The 24491-nt window shown below is 46.2% G+C and overlaps 1 protein-coding gene across 1 annotated transcript; it reads left to right on the forward strand.

Moving 5' to 3' along the window:
- The first annotated feature begins 11353 nt into the window (after positions 1-11353).
- On the forward strand, positions 11354-21070 carry LGALSL (galectin like). The gene is made up of 5 exons (XM_032683286.1): positions 11354-11603; positions 11748-11819; positions 11986-12074; positions 12520-12697; positions 15367-21070. The coding sequence occupies exons 1-5, from the start codon at positions 11571-11573 to the stop codon at positions 15508-15510; spliced, it is 516 nt and encodes a 171-aa protein (XP_032539177.1). The 5' UTR covers positions 11354-11570; the 3' UTR covers positions 15511-21070.
- The last annotated feature ends 3421 nt before the right edge of the window (positions 21071-24491 follow it).

A 24491-nucleotide genomic window follows, 5' to 3' on the forward strand; every position in this document is an offset into this window, starting at 1 on the left:
GAATGCAAACAGAAGTCTTGCGTGGTGAGCTGGAAGAGCAGCCCTGGCTCCCTGACGTACACGTCACCTGATGAAGTGAGAGACAGAAGGCGACACAAGCGCGCTCGTTCCTCAGCTTATAAATAGCGACAAACTCTGTTTGGAGCTCTTCTGAAACTGTTGCTCCAAAAATGAAAATCTGGCCTGCTTATGTAAAGGCTTCTGCTGTGTCAGACCAACTCTGCTTCAGATGGAGCAGGACGTGACCGTGCCTCTGGCTGGAATGCCAGGGATTTAATTACTGCCTCTGCCGCCGACATCCCCACCAACCTCATACCAGTCATGACGTCAGTTGGTGAAATCTGGTTCAAGTCTGCAAAATTAAGCCAAGTACATGCCGTCCCCTACTCCTTCTCCTGCCTGTGCGGATGCTACACCTCCCTGGGCAGAGCTGCTCTCCTACATGGTGTGTATGTACAGTGCTAGGCACAGAGGCAGAGCATCGGGCTGAAACAAAACCCTCACGGGCGAATACTAATTGGTTACGTCTTTTTCCCTCGTTTGGTTTCACGTTTTTCCCTTGCAGGTTTTCCATGCTGCCTTAGCCTTGGAGACCTCTTCTGTAACTGGTGCCCACACCAGCCAGTAGTGATGCTACGTCTGAAGGGGAGCCTTCCAAGGCAGAGCTTTTCTGGAATGTTTTCTGCTTGCCATCTGTTTAAAGGGAAATGTCCCCAGGGCAGGAGCCTTCTGCATCGCAGATTATATTCTGTTGGTACCTATCAGATAATAAAGCTGCTTTTAATTAAGACAGGCTGAGCAGGGACTGGTGCTTTATATACACCGCAGGCACTGTGCCCAGGTGAGTGGGAGGTGAGACTGGCAGTCTGGAGATGTACTGAGTATCTCAGGGGTCAAACACAGGATCTCTCCATCTAATATTGGATATTTACACTGTAAGTGGCAGTTCTGTGCTCCTTTAAAACCCAACAGATAGAAACAGATAATTGTAGACCACAGTTCATTTCATCCTAAATTCCTTTATGCAAAGAATCTCCAGTATCAAGTTGATGTTACTGAAGCTGGACAGCTGAAGATGGTGAGGTGAGTCTAACTCCAACTCACTTGGCTCCACACAGTTGCCCTCGTTGGTACAGTGATGGTGAGAATATATTTGAATTGGGTGGCCTGTGAGTGAAAAATTGCACCTGGCTTATTTTTGTTTAGCATTATATTCAATTACAGTACTGGTTTTTCCAACATATAAACAAAAACCCATGTTCTTGCTAGCATAATTTCTAATGATTCCCAGAACCGTGTAAACACATGCATTTCTGTGCTATGAAAATATGTACCTTTGCTATGCAAAGACTTTAATATTTGAACATCATAAAATTGTCATTAAAATTAACTTTCTCCCCGAGTAATGCTCCTCCAGAAAAAAACCCAAAACATTTCTAAAGGAGATGTACTATGGGCAAAGAGGATCAGAAACATATCCCTGTTAGAACACATGGAAGAAATCAGCACCAACATCTCACTACCACTTTTGCGCTGTAAAAGTCTGCCTGGTTAGGCAGTGGATTTTCACACAGAAAAGCTCCCCAGTTATTCTCTGGCACAAATCAATGTCACAGAGCTGCTCTGATGGAATAAAAGCTTCATACAGCACCACTGTTATTGCATATTGATTCAGAGTGTCCGCAGGGTCTGTCCATTTAACTAGTGTACTACTTTCAAAATGGCTTTTGGTGTGTCTCATTGTGCTGTGTTTCTGCTTTTGGAAAGACATAATGGATTGTCTGAATTGTTTTTCCTAAGGACGCTGAAGACACAGCAATTCCTGAAACAGGGAAACACGGGCACCTCAGGTCTAGCCATCCTAGCAGGACACTAACTTGCTATACAGGTCACAGGCTCTGGGAAAATATGGCAACCTTGGCTTTGAAGGACAAATGGAAAGGTCAATTCTTCTGCTAATGGTTTGATCATTAAATGCCCTTGCCCTCCAGCTCCACTTGCTTAAAAGGCACAATGCTTCTTTAGGGATAGGAGTGGCTGGTGACCTCGATATTTAACTAATAATTAAATGTGATCATTGCAATGCAAGACAAAAACATCACTTTTTGACACGGATGATTTTACGAAGAGGGTTGTGCAGGGACATTCGGAACATTCAGGTTGCCCTTGGAAAGCCCTCTGTCACTCTAGGAGTTGCCCACCAGAGCTGAAACAGCAGGAGGAACACACAGACAGAAGATGGGGAGATTAGGAAAAGGGAGTGATGTGGGGAAGTTGGAAGGAGCAGGGAGGGACTTGGAGGAGGAAACACCTAGAAAATATGATTTATTTATTCAGTGGACAAACAAGGCAGCTCCTCCATCATTAACAACTAATCACCCTGGGCACTCTGGCCCCAGATTGACAAAGGGTTTAGGTGTGGTGACAGAAACTCCTACACCTCCCGTCCCTGTGCCTGGATCCAGCAAGGAAATATCCAAACACCAGCTCCTCAGCTACACCTCCAATAGGAGGTACCATAATTGCTGGGTAATTGCAATTAACACCTGAAATGGTCAGTAAGAAGAACTAAGAAAATGGATCCCCTCCATTGAGCCTCCTCAAGGTGGATTTTTGAATCCCATGGGTGTATGGGAACAAAAGAGGATTGTTCCTTGCTTTAGCTCTCACATTGTCATGCCAAGAGGCAGTGCATCAACCAAGGGAACTGTGGCATTCACCAAAGGCAAAACAGACACGGAAATGCCACCTTCAGTCTAACAGAGAACAAACCAGCACCTCCTGTCAAAGCACCCACATTGGCTGGAGGGAAGGAAAGATTTCTTGGCTTGTCTTGACATCAGACCACTGGGCATCCAGCGAGGAATGTTAGGTTGATGACACAAAAGAGACAGAGGAGTATTTTCAGAATTCACAAATCTAGAAAGCTTGAAAAGCTAACTACTTTAGAGTTTAACATCAAAATTCCCATTCAACTTCCCTCTCTCTGGGTAACAAGATGTGACAGGACCATGACCCAAGGGGCCATGGCTGCAGGCATGAAGAAATCTTCTCACTCAAGTTGCTCATCAAATGAATAACATGAATCTCACTTTGTCGTGAGCCTCTCAGGGCTCAAACAATTTGCAGCTATAGAGTTGGAAGTCCAATTTTGTGTCTTCCCTTGGGAAGCATTTTTCCATAAGTGGCTACTGAATCAATGTTGTGAACATCTTTGCTGTGCCACCCTTTATCTACTTTCAGAACTCTGTTACAGAGAAAAAATGTTCAAAGTCACAGATCTATAATATTAAAGTGTTGACTGGTTGCATAGTTCCATAGGATAAGGCAACCCCAAATTTCTATGCCAAGTCAAACATGCGTGTGTGTGCGTGCAACGATGTGTTCTTTGTGCCTCCAATGTCTCACAGTGACCACAGATGACAGAAAAGCTCAAAAATTCTCAAATACCAAAAAGTTTTGGGAAAACAGACGACAAAGCTGAGGAGCCAGACTCCACCAGTACCCTTGGTGAGAGAAAGGCCACAGTGGTACTCCATGATTGTACCATCAAAGGCCAACAGCAGACAAACCCAGACTACCCTACTAGACAGAAAACTGGAGGAAACCAGGCTTTGCTGGCTCTACAGCCTGTGGCATGATTTGGTGCTCTCCCTGGAGTGTCACTGTGCCTTCACTGCACTTGGGATCTGGCTGTCCTGAGTAGGTGATGTGAAGACAGGTTTATTCTCCTCCGCTCCCTTACCTCTGCCTGCAATACAGGCTCGGGAGACTCTTGCCCTGCTTTGCCACTGACCTGCTAAGCCACTTTCCCTCTCAGCACCTCTGTTTCCTCATCTTTGAAACGAGGATTGCGACCTCTGTGAGACACTTTGATGTCCACAGACAAAGTGTGCTGTGGCACATATGCACGTTCTCTCTATTTTGAATACTGGTAACATATGGTTGTGGGTTTTTTTCTACTATTTATTGACCTTTATTATTGAAAATGGAAATCAATGAGCCACCCTGAACAATAAGAATGAAATAAAATAAAATAAAAGGAAACACTTTGGATCAGCTTTCTCTTTTGAAGATAATTACAGGAGAGAAAGCAATTTTGAAACAAAAGTGGCAAAGTGCAATGCTTAGGAACTGTAGAGCAGGATGTATTTGTCCACCCCACAGTTTGCTGTTGCAATATTCCTCTTCTCTTCCATTTTCTAAGCCATGTACAAAACATGCTTCCTAAATAAATTATTTAGCTCTGAACTGCTGCAATGCACAGCAGGACGCCTGTAAGGGCAAAGCGTTGCTCTTACGAAATGTTGACCTCATACAATCCAGGGGGGAAGAGGAGTTCAGACTGCAACAAGTCCTGGGTGGGAATACAGCACCTGAAACCCATGTGCACAGGCAGGGAAACCTGACTTGGTCAGCCACCCAGCAGTTCCCATCTCTCCCTTTTCTTCCCAGGAACGGCCTCATTTCCCAGCCTGGGCAGACGTGCTGATCGTATGGAATTTTCTGAAGGCACTGTTGGTATTGTTGGTGGATGAAGGGAAGTTGCCAGTCTCAGGCTGTACCTGCAGATGTTCAGGACTCAGTCAGATGCTGGCTCTGCTCCAGGTGCACCAAAACCAGCAAACCACTTTGGACAAACCAGTGACGTCCAGCAAATCCACGCAGGGACTGCATTGCCCACATACAACCAAGTGCAGTATTGCCATTAAATGTAAAGATGTGATTCCTGTGTTCCACGTTTCATTTGCAGAAAGCACTTTAAACCCAGAAATATTAAGGCAGGTCTTTTAAATTACAGGTGAAGAATATTCCCTGTGGAGCTTCTCAATACAGTAAACAGCCCCCACCCTGTCCTGCAGACAGTGAAAAGCTACAGGAAACCTCTTCTGGACTGAACAGTGTCACGGTATGTTTGGATACAAGGTACTCCATAAATTCAACTATATTTTATGAGCTCATTAGGAAAGTAAACAAAAAACCCCAGCAAATAAAGGCTCAATCCCCTTTGTACATATGAGTCTAACACGTCATTTCACTCATTCACCACTTAATTCATCAGGTTTCGAACACTCATGTTCTCTAACTCATAACAGGCAACCTGCATTTGAGAACTTGTGCACTTATGAGCAATACAGAGAGGATGGTGAGAGTGATCGTCCTTCCTTCTCCATCAGGGTCCAGGTGTCCAACTGGATCACACCAGGATGCATGGAGACCTCAGCAGTCCAGCTGCTGGTCTTGCTGCTTCAAAGGCTTTCTGGGTGAGCTGACACATTTCTACCGCCCAGCGTGGAAGTCAATCTCTCCCACTGCCATGAGTTAAGGGGTCTGAGGAAAGTGTCCAACACCCAGTGTGCAAGGGGGATGGCTTGCTGCAGGGGACAGCAAGTTGCAGTTGACGATGGCTGTGAGAGGCCCTTTAGCCCTTCCTGGTCACCACGCCCTGCCCATGTCTTTTCCTTGCTCTGACCACATGGCCCTGCTCTAAGGAGATCCCCTAAACTCTCTGGGGCCTGGTCCTGGCCACCCTGCTCTAGGGAAGACTGCTGGAGCAGATGCTGGATCAGACGACTGTGCTGGTTTAAAGGTAAACTAGCAGGGGAAATGAATCCAACTCAAAAGAGAGATTATAAATCAGAATAACAATTTAATAAAATAATACAATAAGTACGATTATACAGACAAACAATCGGTTTTAACCCACAAAACCCGAATGTATAACCCAGCACCCTGGGGCATGAACAGAGTGGTGTTCGTTGGGCCCCCTGAGTCCAAAGGAAAAGGAGAGGGGAAAACCTGTTGGTGAGAGTGCTGTTGCAGTCTGGTCAAGAGTGGTGATTGCAGTCCAGTCAAGAGTGGTGGTTGCAGTCTGGTTGAGAGTGGTGGCCTGCAGTCTTCCTCTGGATCCCACGAGTGGTTAAAAAGTCCCAAGACCCCAAGATTATATATCCTTCAGTTCAGGCAGAAATGCCCAGTACCTCCCTCAGGGCAGGGAGTTCCACAATGAGTGTGAGGACAGGAGCATCCTCCTATCTTGCAGGCCTCTTAGCACCCAGTTTATAGCCTGAGGAGTCAGGCTGCTCTGGGCAGATGGTGTAAATGGCATATTGACAACAGTTTCTGGGAAATGGCAAGGAAGGCTAGAGAATACACAGTTGGGTTACACCCATACAGTGATGAACTGGTCCCAGCTGTTCTAACTAGGAAAATGACTTTCACAGGTGCCTTACAAACTGCACACACGGGTGGGATATTCTGCTTTGGTTTGACTCCTAAAGCACCTCAACTCAACCCTGCTGCCTGATGGGAAGGATGCTGGGACCAAAAAAATGACCCTAAACTCAATTCTCCCCCAAGATTCATCCCCAAACAACAATTCCCCACCCCAGGATGTCCTATGGCAGCACAGTCAGAAGAGAGGAAAGATCATTTTATTGTGGACATCACCTGGGGGGGGGGAAAGAGTCACAGCACTCCAGCTGATGAACAGGAATCAGCACCTACAACAACAGCGACAGAGCTCTGAGAAAACTGGAAAGGCAGGAGGAGGCAGGATTTTGTTCCCCTTGGGAGAGCAGCCCCCCAGCAAAAAGGGCCACCAGCAGCAGCCTGAGCATGGCAGAGCCAGGATTCTCTGTCCTCCCAGACTCCCTGTCCCACACAACAGCAAGGACATAATAATGCTCCTAGTGCTCTCCAACCCTCTCCATCCTCTTGACTGGCACCTTGGGACTCCCTGTCTGCAAAGAGAAGAGGCAAGCAGTGAGCTGGAAGTGGCTTCCTTAAGTCCCGATCCCCTCCTGCCAAAGCTGGACTGAAAAATCACAAGATTTTTAAATACATATATATAATGGTCCTTTTTATTTGCCACTAGATTTCAGTTGTTACGAAAATAGCTAAATTCTCAAATTGCTAGAAATGGCTTCTTTAAAACAAAACACAACCAAACAAACACACTAAAAAACCCAAACAAAAACACCCACACACAACAACAACAACAACAACAACAAAAAGCAGCTTAAATAAAATAAGAGCCAGGTATTTGTCAAATGACAAAGGCCTCAATACTGAAACCGAAAGACAAAAGAACCAACACCATGAGATTCATGAAAAAATTGTTGAGATAGGAAAATACCGAAGAAGTGCCAAACAAGACAGAGCAGGCAAGACCAGCCTGTGATGCACTTAGACATTGATTCTCTATAGAAAAGATTGGAAGTGCTGAAAGATCCTGAATGTCAACAGCCTTCAACCAGCAAGTAATGCCATATCCAGCTCGCCTTTATGTACATGCCCTTGGCTCCTGGGGCAAACTCCAGTAAACAATCTTCAAGACAGGTATTTCTGATACACACCTGCTCTGCAGCAGATGTGCAGCAGCTCTGTGTGCAACCAAACGACTCAGTCACCAGGACCATCTCCTTAAACACCAGTTTACACAACCTGCTACTGGGAGCCCCAGAAAACTGACTTCTCCACTGGATTTGTGCACGGCCAGAGATCGAACCCCTAAGGGCAAAACTCTTGACCGTAATAACTCAGGGGGCAACAAGAGGCAAGGAAGCCACATGAAATAAATGTCAGGAGAGGGGTGCTGCTCCTGGCCCTGGGTTCCCTCCTCCATCCATGAGGATGTGACAGCACTAGCCTGTGAAAGCGCACAGGCGTGGTAAACACTCTCTCCACGCTGTCCGTACGGATAACTGTCATTTGTCTTTCCCACGGGTGAGCGTGGGAGGGCAGGCTCAGGAACATTTCCACCAGTACACGGCATCCCATGCTTCAGCCTTGGCACACAGTGCCAGAGGAACCTGTCCTTGGAACACTTTGAAGCCACACTGCAACAGGGCATGTACAACATCTCCCGCTCTGCTCTCCAGGCCTTGCCCCTTCCAACCCCCTATTCATTGTCACCACTATCCTCTCCCAAGTCCTGCCTTGAACACCCACTCAGGACAAATCTATGCCTGAAAAAAATAGACCTCTGCCTGAGGATTTGCACTGGCAAAGATACAAAGGTAAAAAAAAAATCACACAACCCAAATAATTGTTTATCAGCACTGCCATTTTACTGCTGTAATTATGAAAAGGAGGAATTCCTCTGAACTATTAAACACTTGGCTCCAACCACTGAATCAAACTTATTCCAAGACATTCTCCTTTATTGGATGACTCAGCTTTTTCCGAGTCTCACAAAAACCAGGACTTGAGTGCTTTGCCACCCAGAAACCAAAGGAAGCTTCCATGAAACCAGCAAACACCTCCCATCTTCTCAACATTGTTATTAAAAAAGCAAAACAAACCAGAGAGGTTTTACAAGTCAGCCTATAAACCCAGTCATGAGGAGAGTAGTGTCAGTGGTAATGGGGCAAGAAAGGCAGGGTAATTATACCACACCAAATTTGCAATCGTGCCACATTCCTTGCTGGTGAAGGCCGGCTAAGAATTAGATACACCTTTTTAAATCATCAAAGGGAGTGGCTGCAAGATACAAGGTGCTGGGATTAAAATGAAATTCTGGGTTTGCCAGTTCTCAGCAATGGCTTTGGTGGCTGGGCTGGGCATGTCATTAAATGCTCCCAAACGGTGTTCACACCATGTCACTTCTTTTTAATCTTTATATGATTCTCTGTATTTCAAGAGTCCCAGGCTCCCACTGGGCAAAAAGCTGTACAAACCAAGAAACTGAAGACAATACCTATCCAAAAGGTTTTTTACACTCGGTCAACCGGACAAGTCTGGTAACTTGTACCTCAACACTACTTCAGTGGTGCACAAATATTTATCATGTTGCTCCAGTTACTTCCACAAGGTCTGCAAGCTCAGGCCCTCAAGCATGAAGACTCAAGAGCTTCCCTGCCAAGAAGGCTGTTAAAAACACTGAATGGGAAAAATACTATTTTGGGAAGATGATTTAACAAGGACTACATGAGTGAGGGAACAGATTTGGCTCAGACCTCTCCTTTTTCAGAAGAACAAGTACAGGAGTTCAGGTGCAGCACTCATCCTGCAGATCTTTGCAGAGGGGGTGGGAAGCTTAGTCTCAAGGAAGCCCCTCCATGGGTGAGAGGCACGGTACTGCCATTCCTGAAATGGAACCCTGCTCCACAGCCTGCTGGGCAATGCAGAGGCAGGTAATCTTCTGCTGGAGAACATCCCTCTTGGAGAAACCACAGGAGTGACCATCACCCAGGCAGGACAGCGGCACACAGAGGCAGAGCTCCTGCTCTGGCTGCCTCACCTTGTTTGTACTGTACACGGGATTCTCAATAACCTCCTGGGCTGTTACAGGGTAAGAGGAGAACAAGGCACAGAAATAGAAAGGCACAGACCACCAGAGCCTTAAAAACTGATGAATGTTCTCTCCCACTGTAATTTCATAGTGCAGGTTGTTCCAGACAATCCACGGCCAACAAAATAAATGCTGCATTTGTGCTGGTTTTCAGAAAACATGCCAAAAAGACAAACACAAGGCAAAGCAGCCAGCCAAATAGACAAGTTTTGCTATTTAATTATTTTGAAATGAAAAAGTTCAATTAAAATCAGCTACAAAACAAAGACATAATGATTACCTCTCTCTTCATAAGTTTGTGCTTTGGCACAAATAACTGGCCAGCCTGATTTTATGTCCAATGAATGTAATCTTATCCAACAAAGTGGCTCCCTGCACAGCACAGAAGACAAGGGGTTCTGAAAAGAGCTCTTGGGACAATGTGTAACACCATACAACTAAATTAAAAAAAATAAACACAAACAAACTCAGGGTGATTTCTGTTCCCTCTTAGGCCAGCAGGGAAAAAAAGCATAATGCAGTTGGCATCAGATTGTGGTGCGGTAAGCAGCACTCAGGAGCTGACAAACCCATCAAGGTAACTCCAGTTCCACTCTGCGGAGAACTTGTGAATGCACTCACCTCCCCACTCGAAAGCCAGCTGTTTGTGTTGTGTGATGGGTTCATGTTACTGCACTATTTATGAATTCAGTCTCCTGGCAGTACACAAGCCAGATGCTTTTCCATGTGGTGGCAGCTGACGCCCAGTGATTCGGCATGAAGAAAAGAGTCCAGTGGTTTTTCCCATGCTGAGGCCTGGGCTACAGGGATGTTCACTGCCCTCGTGCCCAGCTGTGCTGGTACACCTGAAGAAGCCATGACTTCAGCACATGACTTACAGCAGAGCTGTATGCTCAAACATAAGCTTCTGTGAGCCATCTCCAGCTGGGCGTCCAGAGATGAAAACATCCTCAAATTAGTGGGCACTGCTGAAAAAGTTAGCCAAGTGTCTAAACACTTGCACAATCTGCACTTACTCTCAGTACCTCTTGATTTTTCAGATGGCATCACCCACTGATTGCAAGCGTTTCCCAACGGACACAGTCATATTGAAACCCTAAATATTGCAGTGACTTAGCTTCTTCCACTTCACTTTACTCAATGTAATTAATCCCCACAGCGCTTCAGAGGAAGAAGGACAGCGGCATCGACCAACCCAACCCCAGTGTGCAGGCATGAGGCACGAAAAGCCAAGGGAACTGCGTGAGGTCCTGCAGAGCGCAGGCCAAGTCCATCTGCTGTGTCACGTTTCTAAAGAGATACTCATGCCATCAAACCCCAGCGATGAAGAAACAGGAAAAAAGCCTTCCTCAATTTCCCCCCCACACCCCCCGCCCAGGACCCCGAACTCGTCAACATGATCATTACAGCATGTTTGACGGCACAAGTCACTCCTGCTGTGGTCCAGGCGAGGGATTCCTGGCACGGCACGGGCAGGGCTTGGTGGCCTCGGCCGGTGCTCCCCGCAGGCACGGCCGCGTTGCATAACTACGGACACTGCACGTCAGTCGGAGCTCCCCACCGGCATCCACCGGCTTATGCAATTACCGCGCCCCGCTGCGAGGCCGCAGGGACGGCGGGTTTGGGCTCCCCTCGCCCTCCGGCGGGAGCGCTGCCCACCGACCCCGCTCGGGAGACCGGCCCCCTGAGGGTCCTCGCCAACGGGGCACGGAGGGGAGCGGGGTGGGGGGTTCATTTCGGAGCGGCCGAGCCACCCCTGGAGAAGGGGAGTCATCCAGGACACCTCGCCTTCGCCGGGGTGTCCAAGCTCAGACATAAAGGTGCTCCCTGACACGAGGGGCGTGGGGCTCCCGTGGCCGCTCTCAGGGCATCCATCACCTGCAGGTGTCAGGTGAGGGTCCCGGACCCCGCCGGGCCGGCCCACCGCAGCAGCGGACCCGGGGTCCCCCCGCTGCCCGAAGGCCGGGCCCCGCCGCGGGGCTGCGGAGCGGAGGAAGCGGCAGCGGCCCCCGCCCCGCCCTGCCCGGCTCCCCCTCGGGCCAAGGGCTGGGCTCCCCGCCGGGCGAGGCAGAGCCAGCCTGCCACCTCCCCTCCTCCTCCTCTTCTTCCTCCTCCTCCTCCTCGCCTTCCTACTTCTGCACCGGCTCGGCTCGGGCTCCGCCGCTGCCCCTCCGACGCCGAGACTGCCACAGACCCCCCTCCCTCCCTCCATCCCTCCCTCCCTCTCCCCCGCCCTCCGCCCTGTCCCCAGCGCCGCCGCCGCCGCTTCCACAAGATGGCGGGGACCGTGGCCGAGCGGGACGCGCTGGTGAGTGCGGCTTCACCCCCCGCCCGGGCACCGGCACCGGCACCGGGACAGGGCCGGGGGGGCCGGGCAGGGCACCTGCGGAGCGGGGCGGGGGCGGGGGGGCTGCGCCTGGCCCTGCCTCAGCGCTCTCCTTTCTACCTGCAGAAAATAGAGGACGGGCATTTAAACAACTCCCTGGGATCGCCGGTGCAAGCTGATGTGTACTTCCCTCGCTTGGTAAATCACCTTTATTTGGTTTCTTTCTTTTTTTTTTTGGGGGGGGGGGCGGTATTTTATTTTTTTTAACCCCTTTACTCCCCCCCTCTCCTCCGCCCCGGCTGCAAAACGGCGGCCGCTGCTGATGCCGAGCTGACCCTCGCCACCTTCCCCCTGTCCTTTCCAGATCGTCCCCTTCTGTGGGCACATCAAAGGAGGAATGAGGCCGGGAAAGAAGATCTTAGTTATGGGCATAGTGGACCTCAACCCCGAGAGGTAACACCTGGGCCCGGCCAGGGGGAGATGGGGGAGCGGCCACGCGCACGTACACATACCCACGGATCCCTGCTTTCTGGAAAGGATTATTTTTATCATTTTAAATATAGCATGCTGATTTCTCCTTTGACCCATAGAGGGGGCATTTCTTCAAGGGATCCCGTTTTCACTTGGGAGTAAAGGAGCATATAGAGCATATATATATGCATATATGTACACATATATGTACAACACCATGCACACACAGACATATATATATATATATGCCATAACCATGTTCCTTACACTGCTAAGCTTTCAGGGTTTCTCTGAACGAGCTGAGCTGTCATCCCCCCTGTGCCGCTATACCAATGGCTTTAATAAGCTGAGAAATGAACCTGGGCGGCATTTGGGGCTTATTTGGTTTTTTCCTGGCTGAATGAGAGCCGTTCTGTTTGTGTTGCAGCTTTGGCATCAGTCTGACTTGCGGGGAGTCAGAAGATCCTCCTGCGGATGTAGCCATAGAACTGAAAGCTGTGTTTACAGACAGACAGTTTGTCAGAAACTCTTGTGTAGCCGGAGAATGGGGGGAAGAGCAGTCATCTATTCCTTACTTTCCATTTATACCGGACCAGCCTTTTAGGGTGAGTACCAGGATGACAGCGGCTTACACCGTATCCGATAAAGTGTCATTTGATCTGAGTTGCAGCAGGACCTGACTTGGCTTTCGTGAAATCACAGTGTAGCCCGCACTGCTCCTGTTGAGACACCAGTTGCTGGTTTGTTTGTATCCATCAAAAGTTGTGCAGGGATCCTGCTGCTACGTGCAGCTGCAGGCAGTTCGGATGGGGCTGTGAACACCTCACCTGCGCGCTATGACAAGTCGGAGGTTGTAATACTGTGTGATGAAGTCCAACTTCCTGAGCTTAGTTTTATAGCTATATATTAAAAAGTACCTCTATGTTATTAGTGCATTACAAGTTATTACTGGAGAATGTAAATACTCTGTGGGACTGCTGTATGTTTTGATGGTTTTTTTAATGGACATAATGTTTGCAGTTTAGTGTGGCTAATAAGGATCATGTTCATCCTTTGTCTCCAGGGATGTTCCGTAGAGGTTGACCGTAGCTCTTCGTGTTAGCAGATTAAACAGCTAAGCAATAGTGGTATTCTTTCCCGAACCCTGGGATTAAACCTCCCATCAAATTTAAGTCTGTAGTCACTTGAAAATGGTGTTCTGGGAAATGTTGTGGCACTGTGGATGGACTGGGTTGACCTAGAAGCAGATTCCCATCTGTAGTGTTTATGGTTACGTGAAGATGTCTTTGCAAATCAGGACTAACAAAGTATGTGGCTGCAGAGGGCTGCTTCACTACATTGAGGAAAAAAGGCTGCATGCCTTTTCCATGCAGCTGACCCAGAAAAACCTTCCTCCTCCTCCTCCCCGCCCCTCTTGCAAAACCTCACTAGCCCCTCTGCTAAATGCCAGTGCTCTGACCAGCTGCCAAACTCTCTTAATCCTTCTTGCCCCCAAGATAATCTCCCCCAGCCCCAAAAGCTCACCATCTCCCCAGATGCTTGGGCTTTAAGAGGGTGTTTGTGACTGGTTTTGCTGCAAATTGGTTGCGCTCTACTTGCTTCTACAAACTCTCCCATCAGAACTGGCAACACCCTTTGGTGGTGTGGGAAATGCACTTGAAAAGACTTGGAGGCTGGGTCCTCCTCCAGCTGAGAGGGTTCCACTGCCTGCTGCACTGGGTGGTGACTGGGCCCTCAGATGAGCCAGACAAATTACGCAGAGCATGTTTTGTGGGTGTCCCACTAATGGCAGCTGATGTTGGAGGACAGCAGTACTGCACGTTTACTGTGAGATACTGTAGATAGGGAGTTGTTCTTCCCCCCTTTTCTTTTTTTCTTTTCTCTTTTTTTCTCAAATGGAATTTAGGCTCCCAACTGACTTTGTACCTTTGATGGTCTCCCTCTCAGTGAATAAATTAGACTATTAAGTGTTCTTGCCAATTACTTGTGGCCCAGTCCAATTATCATTCCGGCATGGCCCCGGGTGATCTGGAGAAGCGGACTGTGAGCAGGGTTGAGGGTAACCATATCTTTTACATAACAAGGCCTCGGGCTGGCTGCGCCTGCCGCAGTGACACAGGAGCTACGTGGCAGCATGGGCCCTTCCCTGATGCTTGGTGCACTACCAGGTGTCCAGGAGTTTAAGCTGTCCTGGACTGTCAGCTGCCACTTCTCCCAGTGCGACGTGCTCCACATCAGTTGGGCTTTGGCTCAGGCAGTTTGTCACCCCCTTTGCATTTTTATATGCTGTAATAGCAGCAGAGGCAAGTGCCTGGAAGCAGCACTTCACTCTGGACAACCTCTTGAAATGACCCAGGATTTGCATGTGGCTCCCCTGTAGATTTTCTCCTTAGCCTGTCCAGACCTGGAGGTCTCCAAAGGCCTGCACAAGAAGCACATGTTCTGTGCCCTCGTGTCCCTGCTTCCTGCTGGGGCAGCTCCAGCAGAGCTTAACAACGGGACACCCTCTCAAGCCACCCCTAACGTCAGGAATCTCCCAACTTGTCCAAGCTTGTTCAGCTCCAGGCTTTATTGCTTTTCCAGAGCATTTCTGCAGGTCTCTCAGGAGGAGGGATGAACTGTGTCCCTCCCTGATCTGGTTTGTGCCTCGTGCAAACTGCCCAGCTGAATTCAAGCAATCCTGCACTGCAGCTCCTTCACTGCAGCCCCAGGATGGAGTCTAGTCCAACAGGGAGTCCTGGGCGGTCTGCAGCCACAGGAGTGAAGGCTTTTTGGTTATGCAGGAGCTCTGTATATGTGGGAGGGAGAGACAAACCTATCTCCCTGCTCCATATTTGCTCCCTTCCAGTAAATTAACAGTACTGTGGAAAGCATTGCAGAGGGAACTGCCGCCTTATTCTGCAGAAGCAAAAAAAAAAAAGTAGCAAGGAATGCAAGGTTTGGGTTGGAGATACAATTTCTTCCTCCTGTGATTAGCGGTTTGAGTCTGTTTCTGGCATTATTCCAAGAGGCGAAACCTCCCAGTAGCCAGTGGGACTGGGTTCCGGTGTGCTTACTGCTACGACAGCGTGAGATTGGATTAATGTCCCCGGGCAGTAAGAGCAGATCCATCACAGTGTAACTGGTGTCAAGGGGCAAAACTGGTCTCAGCCCTGGCTGTTGCGTGGCACAGTGTGTAACTGCACTAACACTACTTAAAGTGCTCTTTGTGTGCTGTGAAATAACTTTCCAGTTACGCTGCGAACAACATGCTTTAACAATTTATCTTTTACAGGTTGAGATACTTTGCGAGCATCCCCGTTTTAGAATATTTGTGGATGGACATCAGCTCTTTGATTTTTACCACCGTATTGAAACACTGTCAGCAATTGACACAATAAAGATAAATGGAGATCTTCAGCTTACAAAACTGGGCTGAGCTTGTTAGGACTGCAGATTCCAAACCAGCTCAGGTGCCATCGTCCGTTTGGAGCAGTGACAGCCAGCTCTGGACACAGCTATGGTAGGAAGGCTGCCCTGTTCCTTTTCCGCATGCAGTTCTTCACTCCTGTGCCGATGAATTGGGCTGGTTTTTACCCTAATGAAGAGCACTGTTGGTTAATAGACATTGAGCCGTTTTTCTTGGATCAAAATAGCCCACCTGTGCTGGATAATCAAATTGGAATGGATTCAGAAAGACTTGCAGTCTTTGTTTCAAATCTCACAGAAATGCAGTTTCTGAAATGCAGCGCTAGAACCGGTTACTGAACAGTAGTGACAACAAAAACGAGTTTTTCTTTTGCAAATATTGTTTCTGCACTGAAGTGGAGTAGTGTAGCACAACATAGGGCCACGTGCTGACGTCCTTACCCGGGGCCTGAGCCTGGTTCCATGGAAATCAATGGCAAAACTCCCACTCACTTTAACGGGGTACAATCAAACTGTCTAGTCCTTAGTCAAGCACAATTCCCACTGATTTCTATGGCATTTTTGCACACACCTTGGGGCCTGCTGTTCTGCTGGTGTAAATCAGCATTACCTCCACAGCTTGCAGTGGAATTCTGCTGATTGCTCCCAGCTGCTGGTTTGGCCCAAGGGCTGTGCAAAAACTGACTGAGGGTGTGTGGACACAGCCTGTGTATTTTAGTCAGGGTATTTGCATAGAATGTAGGTCGTTATGAGTTTTTGCACAACGTATTGTTAATACAATTTTTAAAGCTTCTCTGTAGTTTATTTATTTATACTCATTGTATGTATTATTAGTAAAAAATGAACAATCTTACTGGCGGTTAAGAACGGCAACGTGTAAACATTTTGAATGTACAAAATGTCTGAGGTTCTTTGGGTAAACTTTACATATCGTTCTTGAAAAAAACCATGTTTCCTATTGAACATTTAGTTATGTTTTAGTGGAGCCCTCTAGGCCCTGGGAAAACGTGGGCATGGTAGCTGGTGGGGGGAACTCCGCGTATTCACGAGGATCTGTTTTTCAGGGCTTACTAACTTTGCTGCACAGGATGGGTTTGAGTTGAAGTCGATCCATTTTAAAAACTTAAAACTCCAAATTCGTAGGTTTAACTGTGCTTTTATAACCTGAGAAAAAGTTAAATTTGGCAATCTCTTAGTTCAGAAAGAGAACCAGGCTCTTTCCAAGGGAGATGGGAGATTCTTTACACTTGTTTGAGAACATATTCGGCCTTTGATATGACAATTAAAACTTGTCTAGACAGCCAAGTTATTAATGCTTGAAAATCAGCTACTGCACATGAATAATAACTTTTCAAGTAGCTTTTAAAATAGTAGGTATAGGTGTATAAACACAGTCATTGCGCTACACTATAAATGAACACAGCCACTTTCTTGACTTCTTTAGGACTAAATACACTTTTTTCCTTGGCTGCTCACAATGGACTGTAGTGGGTCTTTCTGAGTAGTTATAATCGTGATATAAACATACATTTAGGCAATTTTGAAAACACATAATATAGGGACTAAAACACAGACTATAAAAAACATCCTTTGTAGCACAGTATTAAAAAAAAAAAAGAGAGGAGAATCTCACAAGCAGAACTGTGTTTAACCTGCAATAAAACTGTGGTTTAAAGCCACCAGAACTGGAATATCCAAAGTTAAGGGTAGAATGCCAATGCAAAGCCTCATTTTGTGCTAATTTGGCCTGCAGTTAAGAAGCCTTAGACTGCAAGCTGAAATTCCAACTGTGGCTCTAGTCCAAAGCCTGTTGAGGTCAATCAGAGTCCTCTGAGCATAGAAGCCTGATTCTTATTTCATGCAAGTGCAAATCTCTTTGTAAAGCTGAGGGGTTGTTGCTGCTGCTCCAGACGAATTAAGAATCAGGCTGCCACCTATAAAATACAAGTTAAAAATTCAATTTTTAGCCTTAACATTTGACACTCCCTGACTTTTCTTCCTACTTCCAAATTAAGAGAGAAATTGTTGTTTTCCGGGTGACTTTTTTATCTGGTGTGTGGCTTTTAAGCTTTACATCAGATTCTATTTGTACTCCAGATTGAATTGAAATGTTCCTGTCTTGCTCTGTTTTTACTCTTTTACATGATACATGATGACTGTGTCATTTTCCATTGTATAAAAAACGCTGACAGTGTTTCGGTACAAAATATATTCTTAAAAATTATGATAATAAAAATCCAAGGGAAAGGTGCTTCTACATGAGGTGTTTTGGATTTTTCTCCAGCTTGGAAATGATCTTTGGTTCCAAAGCTGATGCAGGCAGAAGATGTTTGGAGAGAAATTTAGCACCCTCTGTGCCTAGTGCTTTCTCCCAACTGGATATCTAAAGCCAGGTTTGCTGATGCAGAGCCAGTGCCTGAGGCCAGAAGTAGGAGGCAGGAGAGAGTAAGTAGCGTCTCGACCCTACAGTAGCTCAAACCCAAAGGGAATCTCCCTGACAGCACACCAATAGAGATTTCCCCTTCCATGCCTTTGCTGTATCCCAGGAAAAGCAATTTGGCTGCCTTGAATTTTCACAGCCCTCACACTTCTGCTCTCCCGCGCAGTCTCGGCACAGTGCAGTGCCTATCCCAGGGATGCTGAGGTGAACTCAGTGCACCACCTGTCAGTGCCATCTCTGGTGGGAGCAAAGGGCCTCTTGATCCCACCTTGTTCCTCTTCCCAGCTGCTGTGCTGGGCACTCCCATTTGTTCCCGCTCCAGGAGTTTTCTGTCTGGGGAAAATGCCTTTTTTTTTTTACCCTGTTTCTGGTTTTGCCTTTGCATAACTTCACCAACCACGGTGCCCACCACCTGATCCTGCCCCGTTGTGGTTTCTGAGCCAGGCTTCAAGGCAAGAAGGGCTGTGAACCCTCTGCTGACGGGTTGTGGTTTGGCTGAGAGCTCAGGAAAGGGCAGAAAGTCACAGTTAAGCCTTCCACATCTATCTATCTATCTGTCACCTGCTTGGAAGCCTTTTTATTTTTCTTTTGCTCTTGGGCACTACCAGGCAATGGCAGGTGAAAGAATGATGATGTCTATGTCACCAAGGGCTGTTTCCAGAGGTGCTTGTCTTACACTGCCCCATCATGTTAAGAAGCAACTGCAGAACACTTGCATGTGCAGTGTAAGTCAGAGAAAACAGAGGCCTTAACTGTTTCTGCTCAGTTGGACCTTGAACCGATTTCAAATGTTTAAGGCGGGAGACTGTGCTGCAAAATTTATATCTGAATTTTTAGGTCTCCACAGCTTAGGGACTATTCAGATCTTCATTTTGAATATAAGGTCCTAATAGACCTGAAATAAAGACTATTTCCAAATTGCGCCAGGTTTTTCAGTAGAGACAAGTAGTCTGTGAGTTTCTTGGAAGCTGCAAATCTTCAGGACTTAAGGAGTGTGTAAAGCAACTTTTGAAACCTTATGCTAAAATTTATTAGCTGAATATTTCTGCGGTTTCCTCTGAATGAGGAAGTTGATTCTGAAATTAAAAAAGCCTTGAATGGGTAAAATCCATGTGCAGTGGAATCACTCAACTTAACATAGCTTTATTTTTTCCAGAGGAAAAACTAAAAAAAAAAAAAAAAAAAAAGAAAAACAACCAAAAAAACCCCCACAAAAACCAACCAAACCAAAAAAACCACAACAAAATTATTTAATTTTTCTTGGGATTGGCTGTGATAAAGCTGATTTGATTTTAGAAAAACCAAAACTAGGTTATTGCCTACTCAGAGCCTTGAAATATTTCAGTGTCATGTGAGGTAGTCTGTGTCTAAACGTATTTCACATAAATGCTTTTTCACAGGCAAGTTGTTAAAAATGTTACAAAATACCTTCTTTTTGTGTCACAATTAGAAATGTTTGCCCCACCTTGTAAGAACATTTTGTACTAAATATTCATGTGTTGTCTATGAGAACTTGCACTAACATATTATATTCTCCCCTCCTTGACTAGTTTGAGCACAAATAGGCATAATATTGCTAAACCGGTTGAATGTGACATCTGCTTGAGGCCTTGCACCTTTCTCAAGGGCTGCTTTGAGTAAACAGCCTGGAAACCAAAGGGAGAGCCTGATTCACCATTCTGCTGTGCCAGCTTTCCACCCTTGTCACTCTCCTGCTCTGAGGCTGAGACTGAAGCCCAGAGATTTTCATGTAGGGAGCAGGACTGAGATTTTTATCTTTGGATTTCGAACTATTCACCATGGAGCAAACAAGACCAGAGTAGCCACAGCGCTCTTCAGCTTGGTGGTGAGGTTGGGGTAGCATGACATGGTTTAGCCTTAACAGAGCAGGAGTTCAGAGGGCATTGGTGGGCATTTCAGAGCCAGACAGGAGCACAGGCTGTGGTGATGCAGGACAGCTTCCCAGGGATGGGCTTTTGCCACATTTTCATTTGCCACCTTCTGCAACCCCCTGCCAGGACACATGGCAAAAAACCAGCGTTGCTTATGAGCTTGGAAGGCATGAATGGATTCGTGTTCCTACTCGTCTGATGGAAGAGAGGCATTTATCTGACGTGGGGCTCATTTTGCCTCCTGTCCACGAGAAGGACGTCCCACAGAAAACTCCAGCGCTGTTTTCTGCACTGAGGCTGGTTACAGAGACCTTTCTGGGCAGAAAACTGCAGAACCACAACTCTGCTGAGCCAGTTAACAACCTCCCAGCACTCCTGGAATTAATATGACGGTATAAGGCACAAGAATCAGGCTGAAGGCAGCCCCAAATGCTCGCTGTGATAAGCACAGAAGTTCAGAAGAAAAGCTTACACCAGTCTAGGAACAGTAAGAGACCTGGTGAGGGTTTTTTGTAATCGTGGGTATTGTTCTGATTTTATCACGTGGATCAGAAAGTGTACAGGTGAAAGTCACTTTGCAATGAATGGTGTGTGGGGTTAGAACCAAGGCCAACCCAAACAGGGAGAAAAAATGAGCTGCAGACGCCCTATCTGGCTTTGATACACCCTCCCAGCTCCTCCCAGCAATCACTGCTGTTATGAACATAGACAATTACTAGAACAAGGAGATTCAGCAGCATGTGCAAGATCTAAATAATAAACTCCTACTCTGCCACAGGTCCTCCCTAGTTCCTGTTGCTAGGTCTTTCCATCTGTCTGTCAACAAATAACCATGTCCTGCTGCTTTTAAAATCCATGTCAAAAATCCCTTTGACTTTCATGGAAATAGGTCCCTAAGAAAAGGGTTATTTCTAGCTCTCACTCTCCGGTTATTTTCAGCTGGGGCATACTCTAAAACTGAGTTTATTTTTAAGTATGAATAGAGGACTATTTCTGACTGCATTATACATTGGGTAGAGTCAACAGGAAGCACGGCCTCTCTCTGCTGCAGAAACACTAGTTTCACAGTTCCCTGATGAAATGTCTTGTTTTCATTACCTTCTGATTTTACAAAGTGAGATTGTGCACAAACTGACCGGGCAATAACAGTAATATGTACCATTCACCACAGATCTATTTTTATGTGTTGTGCTGATTTCATAATGAACTTTTAATAACAATAAAACATGAAATCTTCACTAGGTTGTTCTGTCTTCTGTCTGAACTATTAATGCTCATTACATACCCTCTTGACTTCTCTAACTTCTGGCTTTTTTTATCTGACTGTTTTCCAGATGTAGCTAACTCTTTCCCTCATAAAACTGCAGTGTGAAACTTTAGAATGGGAAGTGCAGCTTTGGTAGCAGCTTGTGTAAAACTGCTTTACAGCTTAGATGCACTATACAGAATAATCAAATAACTTCATTAGAGGGAAGAACATCTTGCTGACTCTTACAAGACTCCTGCTGACATCACTGGGCAGTGTAAGCCTCAGGAATTAACAGGCACGACTCAGACCTCACAGCCAGGCCGTGAGAACAGGTCACTGATCATTTTGCACAGGATAAAACAGCAGTTTAACTCACACGTGTTCCAGCTCACTCTGGTGGGACTGGATTCATAGGCGAGTGTTACATGGTGAGTAAAACCACCAAATCAGCTCCAGATGCACATTATTATGAGATCCAGTGTTTTACTTGTTGGCATCATCTTAACTAAAGTTCACATTGGCCTGATTAAATGCAAGAGGAAACGATAAGGTCTCAGCTTCTTTCAGTTAAAGTTACTGGAAAAATTGTGTATGACCCAAGTGGGAAAGGATTATGCCCTTCATCCAGTCATGGCTCTAAAAAACAAGTGAGGTTTCTGTGGGAAACCTCAAAATTCAAACAGCACTAAAGCAACAGATGAACAGGATTTGAATACAGCTAGTCCTGTGTTTTTTCTCCCAATAAGATGACCGTGATTCAGATGCTCCACATGAAGTTCATCCTACCTCTAACCCATGAGCATCAATCTGTGGCCATCCCTGCTCAAAGCCAGCCCGAGATTGGGCCTTTGTTTACTACACATGACTCTAATAGGGGACATCTAGAGATTCTGATTACCAAACACAGCATTTGGTAACCTCAATGCAAAACAGAAATGGCTGTGAGTGATATAAAAGCAGCATCTATCCCCCATCAGACAGCAGAACCACAGCAGCTGAAGTGCCTGGGAGGAATTTTCAGGAGAGGGAATAGATACATCAGATTTCACCTCTTGCATGGGCTAACTCCTACAGAGGCCCTTGGAAAGCTCTCATTTGACCTGTAATACTGAGTAAACTACAGGCATGAGTTTGGGGGAAAGGCAAAGCACCTGATGTGGCAAGTGCCATGTGTACTTCTCTCCCGTTCGGATCAGTACTATGGACGCCTCGCAGCTGGGCTTTGTTTTGGTGGAGTGTTTCTGAGCTTCAAGCCAAGCCAATTCATGTTGGGTGATTTACTCACAGGAATACCATGAATATGACTCTTTGCTAGCACTGCACTGGATCTTATTTTTAAATTATGACTTTCACCACTCTTCTAAGAATAGAGGCTGGCTCTGAAACATCACGTTGGCTCCAGCACTCTCTGAAAGTTACACATTTCTCATCCTGTTCAGGTTTTGAGGCTTCTGTTTCTTCACTGGTGCCTTGCTAGACCAGGGCTGTGATGCCAGGAGAGGTCATTCTGTGAAAGACCCTGACAAGGAGGTGTCTTTCAGCAGCTCTCTTCGGTAGAAGGAGACATGCTAGTCTCCCCCAGCAGTCAGGAGTGACAGCAAACCAGAGCTATGCTGACTCCGGGTTGGCAGAACAGGGCTTCCTTGTGACTCTGAGAGGCTGGAACAAAAGCCTGGTTAATTAGAAAAATTAGAAAAATTTCACTGAAGCTGAACAGTAAATCTAAGCAGCAAAGAGGAGGATTTCAGAGCTAAGCAATCTGATACTAACAGGAGAGCCATGCTCCCTTGGTGCCCAGAGGCCACAGGCAGGTGTTGCTTCTATTGAGCAGAGAAGAAAAGCTCCATTCTGTGGCCAAGCATGGATGAAGATGTTGGAAGTTTCTGACACTGTTCAGTGGCTCTGCCTTTGCCTGGCTCCAAAAACCCCTTTGATGGGCAAAAAGCCAGTGCTGACAGTATTGTAATGTATGACAAGCTCCAGTAGCAGCTCCAGCACTGCGTGCTCCAAGAGGCAAAGAGGATTCTTTCCTCGCTGCTCTCTAAGAAATTTTCTGTTCAATGGGAAAGATAATAGCTGTCTAGAAGAGATACAAACCAGTACTAAGAACAAAATGCAGCTCTACGTAGAAGAAACATTCTCAGGAAAGCAACAGATTTGCTACAATCCCCAGGGGAAAACAAAATAATTTAAAAGTACAAAGGCTTCAACAAGGATAGGGAAGTTCCTTTTAAACCCTATTTTTGGATGAAAGATATAATGAGCTACAGTGGGTATTAGACTCTGAGGGGCAAAGGTGAGAGAAGCTCTGGATTATTACATTGAGGCAGAACATAGCTTCCACATCCATTCCACTCCATTTCCACTTCTTTTCTCAGGGGTAGCCAGTCCTCTCCCTGAGAGAGAACCATTGATGGAGGAACATCAGAGGAACTCTTCTGTGGCTACAGACCTTTATATGTCTTCTACAGACACCAACCAAGGTATACCTTATTTAGTGCTGCTCACTGAAGAACTTCAATTTAAAATTCATGTTAATTCATGAATGGTCCTTGCCATTTCTAGTGTTACTGCTGTTATCCTACGAGCAGGGAGAGGGAAGAACAGAGATGCAACAACCACTTCTCAGCAATCAGTGCTGTAATTTGGAATGCACTGATTGGCACACAATGTCTCATCACTGTGACTTTTGGCTACAACACTGAAGTTCAGGTTCCCAATCCCCCTCCTTTGCTCACCAGGCAGACATGTTATTTTGGGACAGAATATACAATGGTAAGGTTGAGTAATGCTATACACTGAGTAGCTCCTCTGGGATCAGAGGGACTCTTTGTAATGCAAAATTCTTCCAAAATATGATTTTTTTTATAATAGTAAAAATGAATGGCATTCTGTCAATTTTTTTTTGCAGCTTCCACTGACTCATGGTGCCTTCAATTGCCATTTAAATAATGCAGAAGAGAAGCTGGAACAAGACCAAGTTTCTTGGCAGGGAGTTTGCTGCACCTTAAATTCAAAAGATGATGTGCACATGTTTCCCTAGACAAAATACACCTGAGTGATGAAAACAGGCTGAGCTCTCTCAATTTTGGTGGAAGTACGTTGATTGATAGCAACTGACCACCTAAGAGTAGGAACTGGTTAAAGGTTCCCATAATAAACCTTACCTCTTTGAGCTATTCAGAAGATGCTCTTAGGCAAAATAACAGGATTCTATTTAGCAAAAGAAAGCACATGATTGTCTTAATGCATTGTACAGCTGAAGCTGTGATAATGCAGGCTAGAAGATGATGTTTTAAAGTGAAAGGGAAATTAGTTGTAATTATAATTGTTGTCTTTATGCATTGCCAGCTGTATTGATTACCTTCTTTCTGTGTGTCACTGGCAGCTAGGGAACATGATACATTATC

Source organism: Chiroxiphia lanceolata, chromosome 3 (assembly GCF_009829145.1).
Source record: "Chiroxiphia lanceolata isolate bChiLan1 chromosome 3, bChiLan1.pri, whole genome shotgun sequence".
In the NCBI taxonomy this organism is placed as follows: Eukaryota; Metazoa; Chordata; class Aves; order Passeriformes; family Pipridae; genus Chiroxiphia; species Chiroxiphia lanceolata.

What these genes read in the sequence shown, in the direction of transcription:
- LGALSL (XM_032683286.1), top strand. Translation starts at nt 11,571, where the DNA reads ATGGCGGGGACCGTGGCCGAGCGGGACGCGCTG. An exon ending in GTGGACCTCAACCCCGAGAG is followed by an intron (nt 12,075 to 12,519) that starts GTAACACCTGGG and finishes TTTGTGTTGCAG; the next exon opens with CTTTGGCATCAGTCTGACTT. An exon ending in TACCGGACCAGCCTTTTAGG is followed by an intron (nt 12,698 to 15,366) that starts GTGAGTACCAGG and finishes TATCTTTTACAG; the next exon opens with GTTGAGATACTTTGCGAGCA.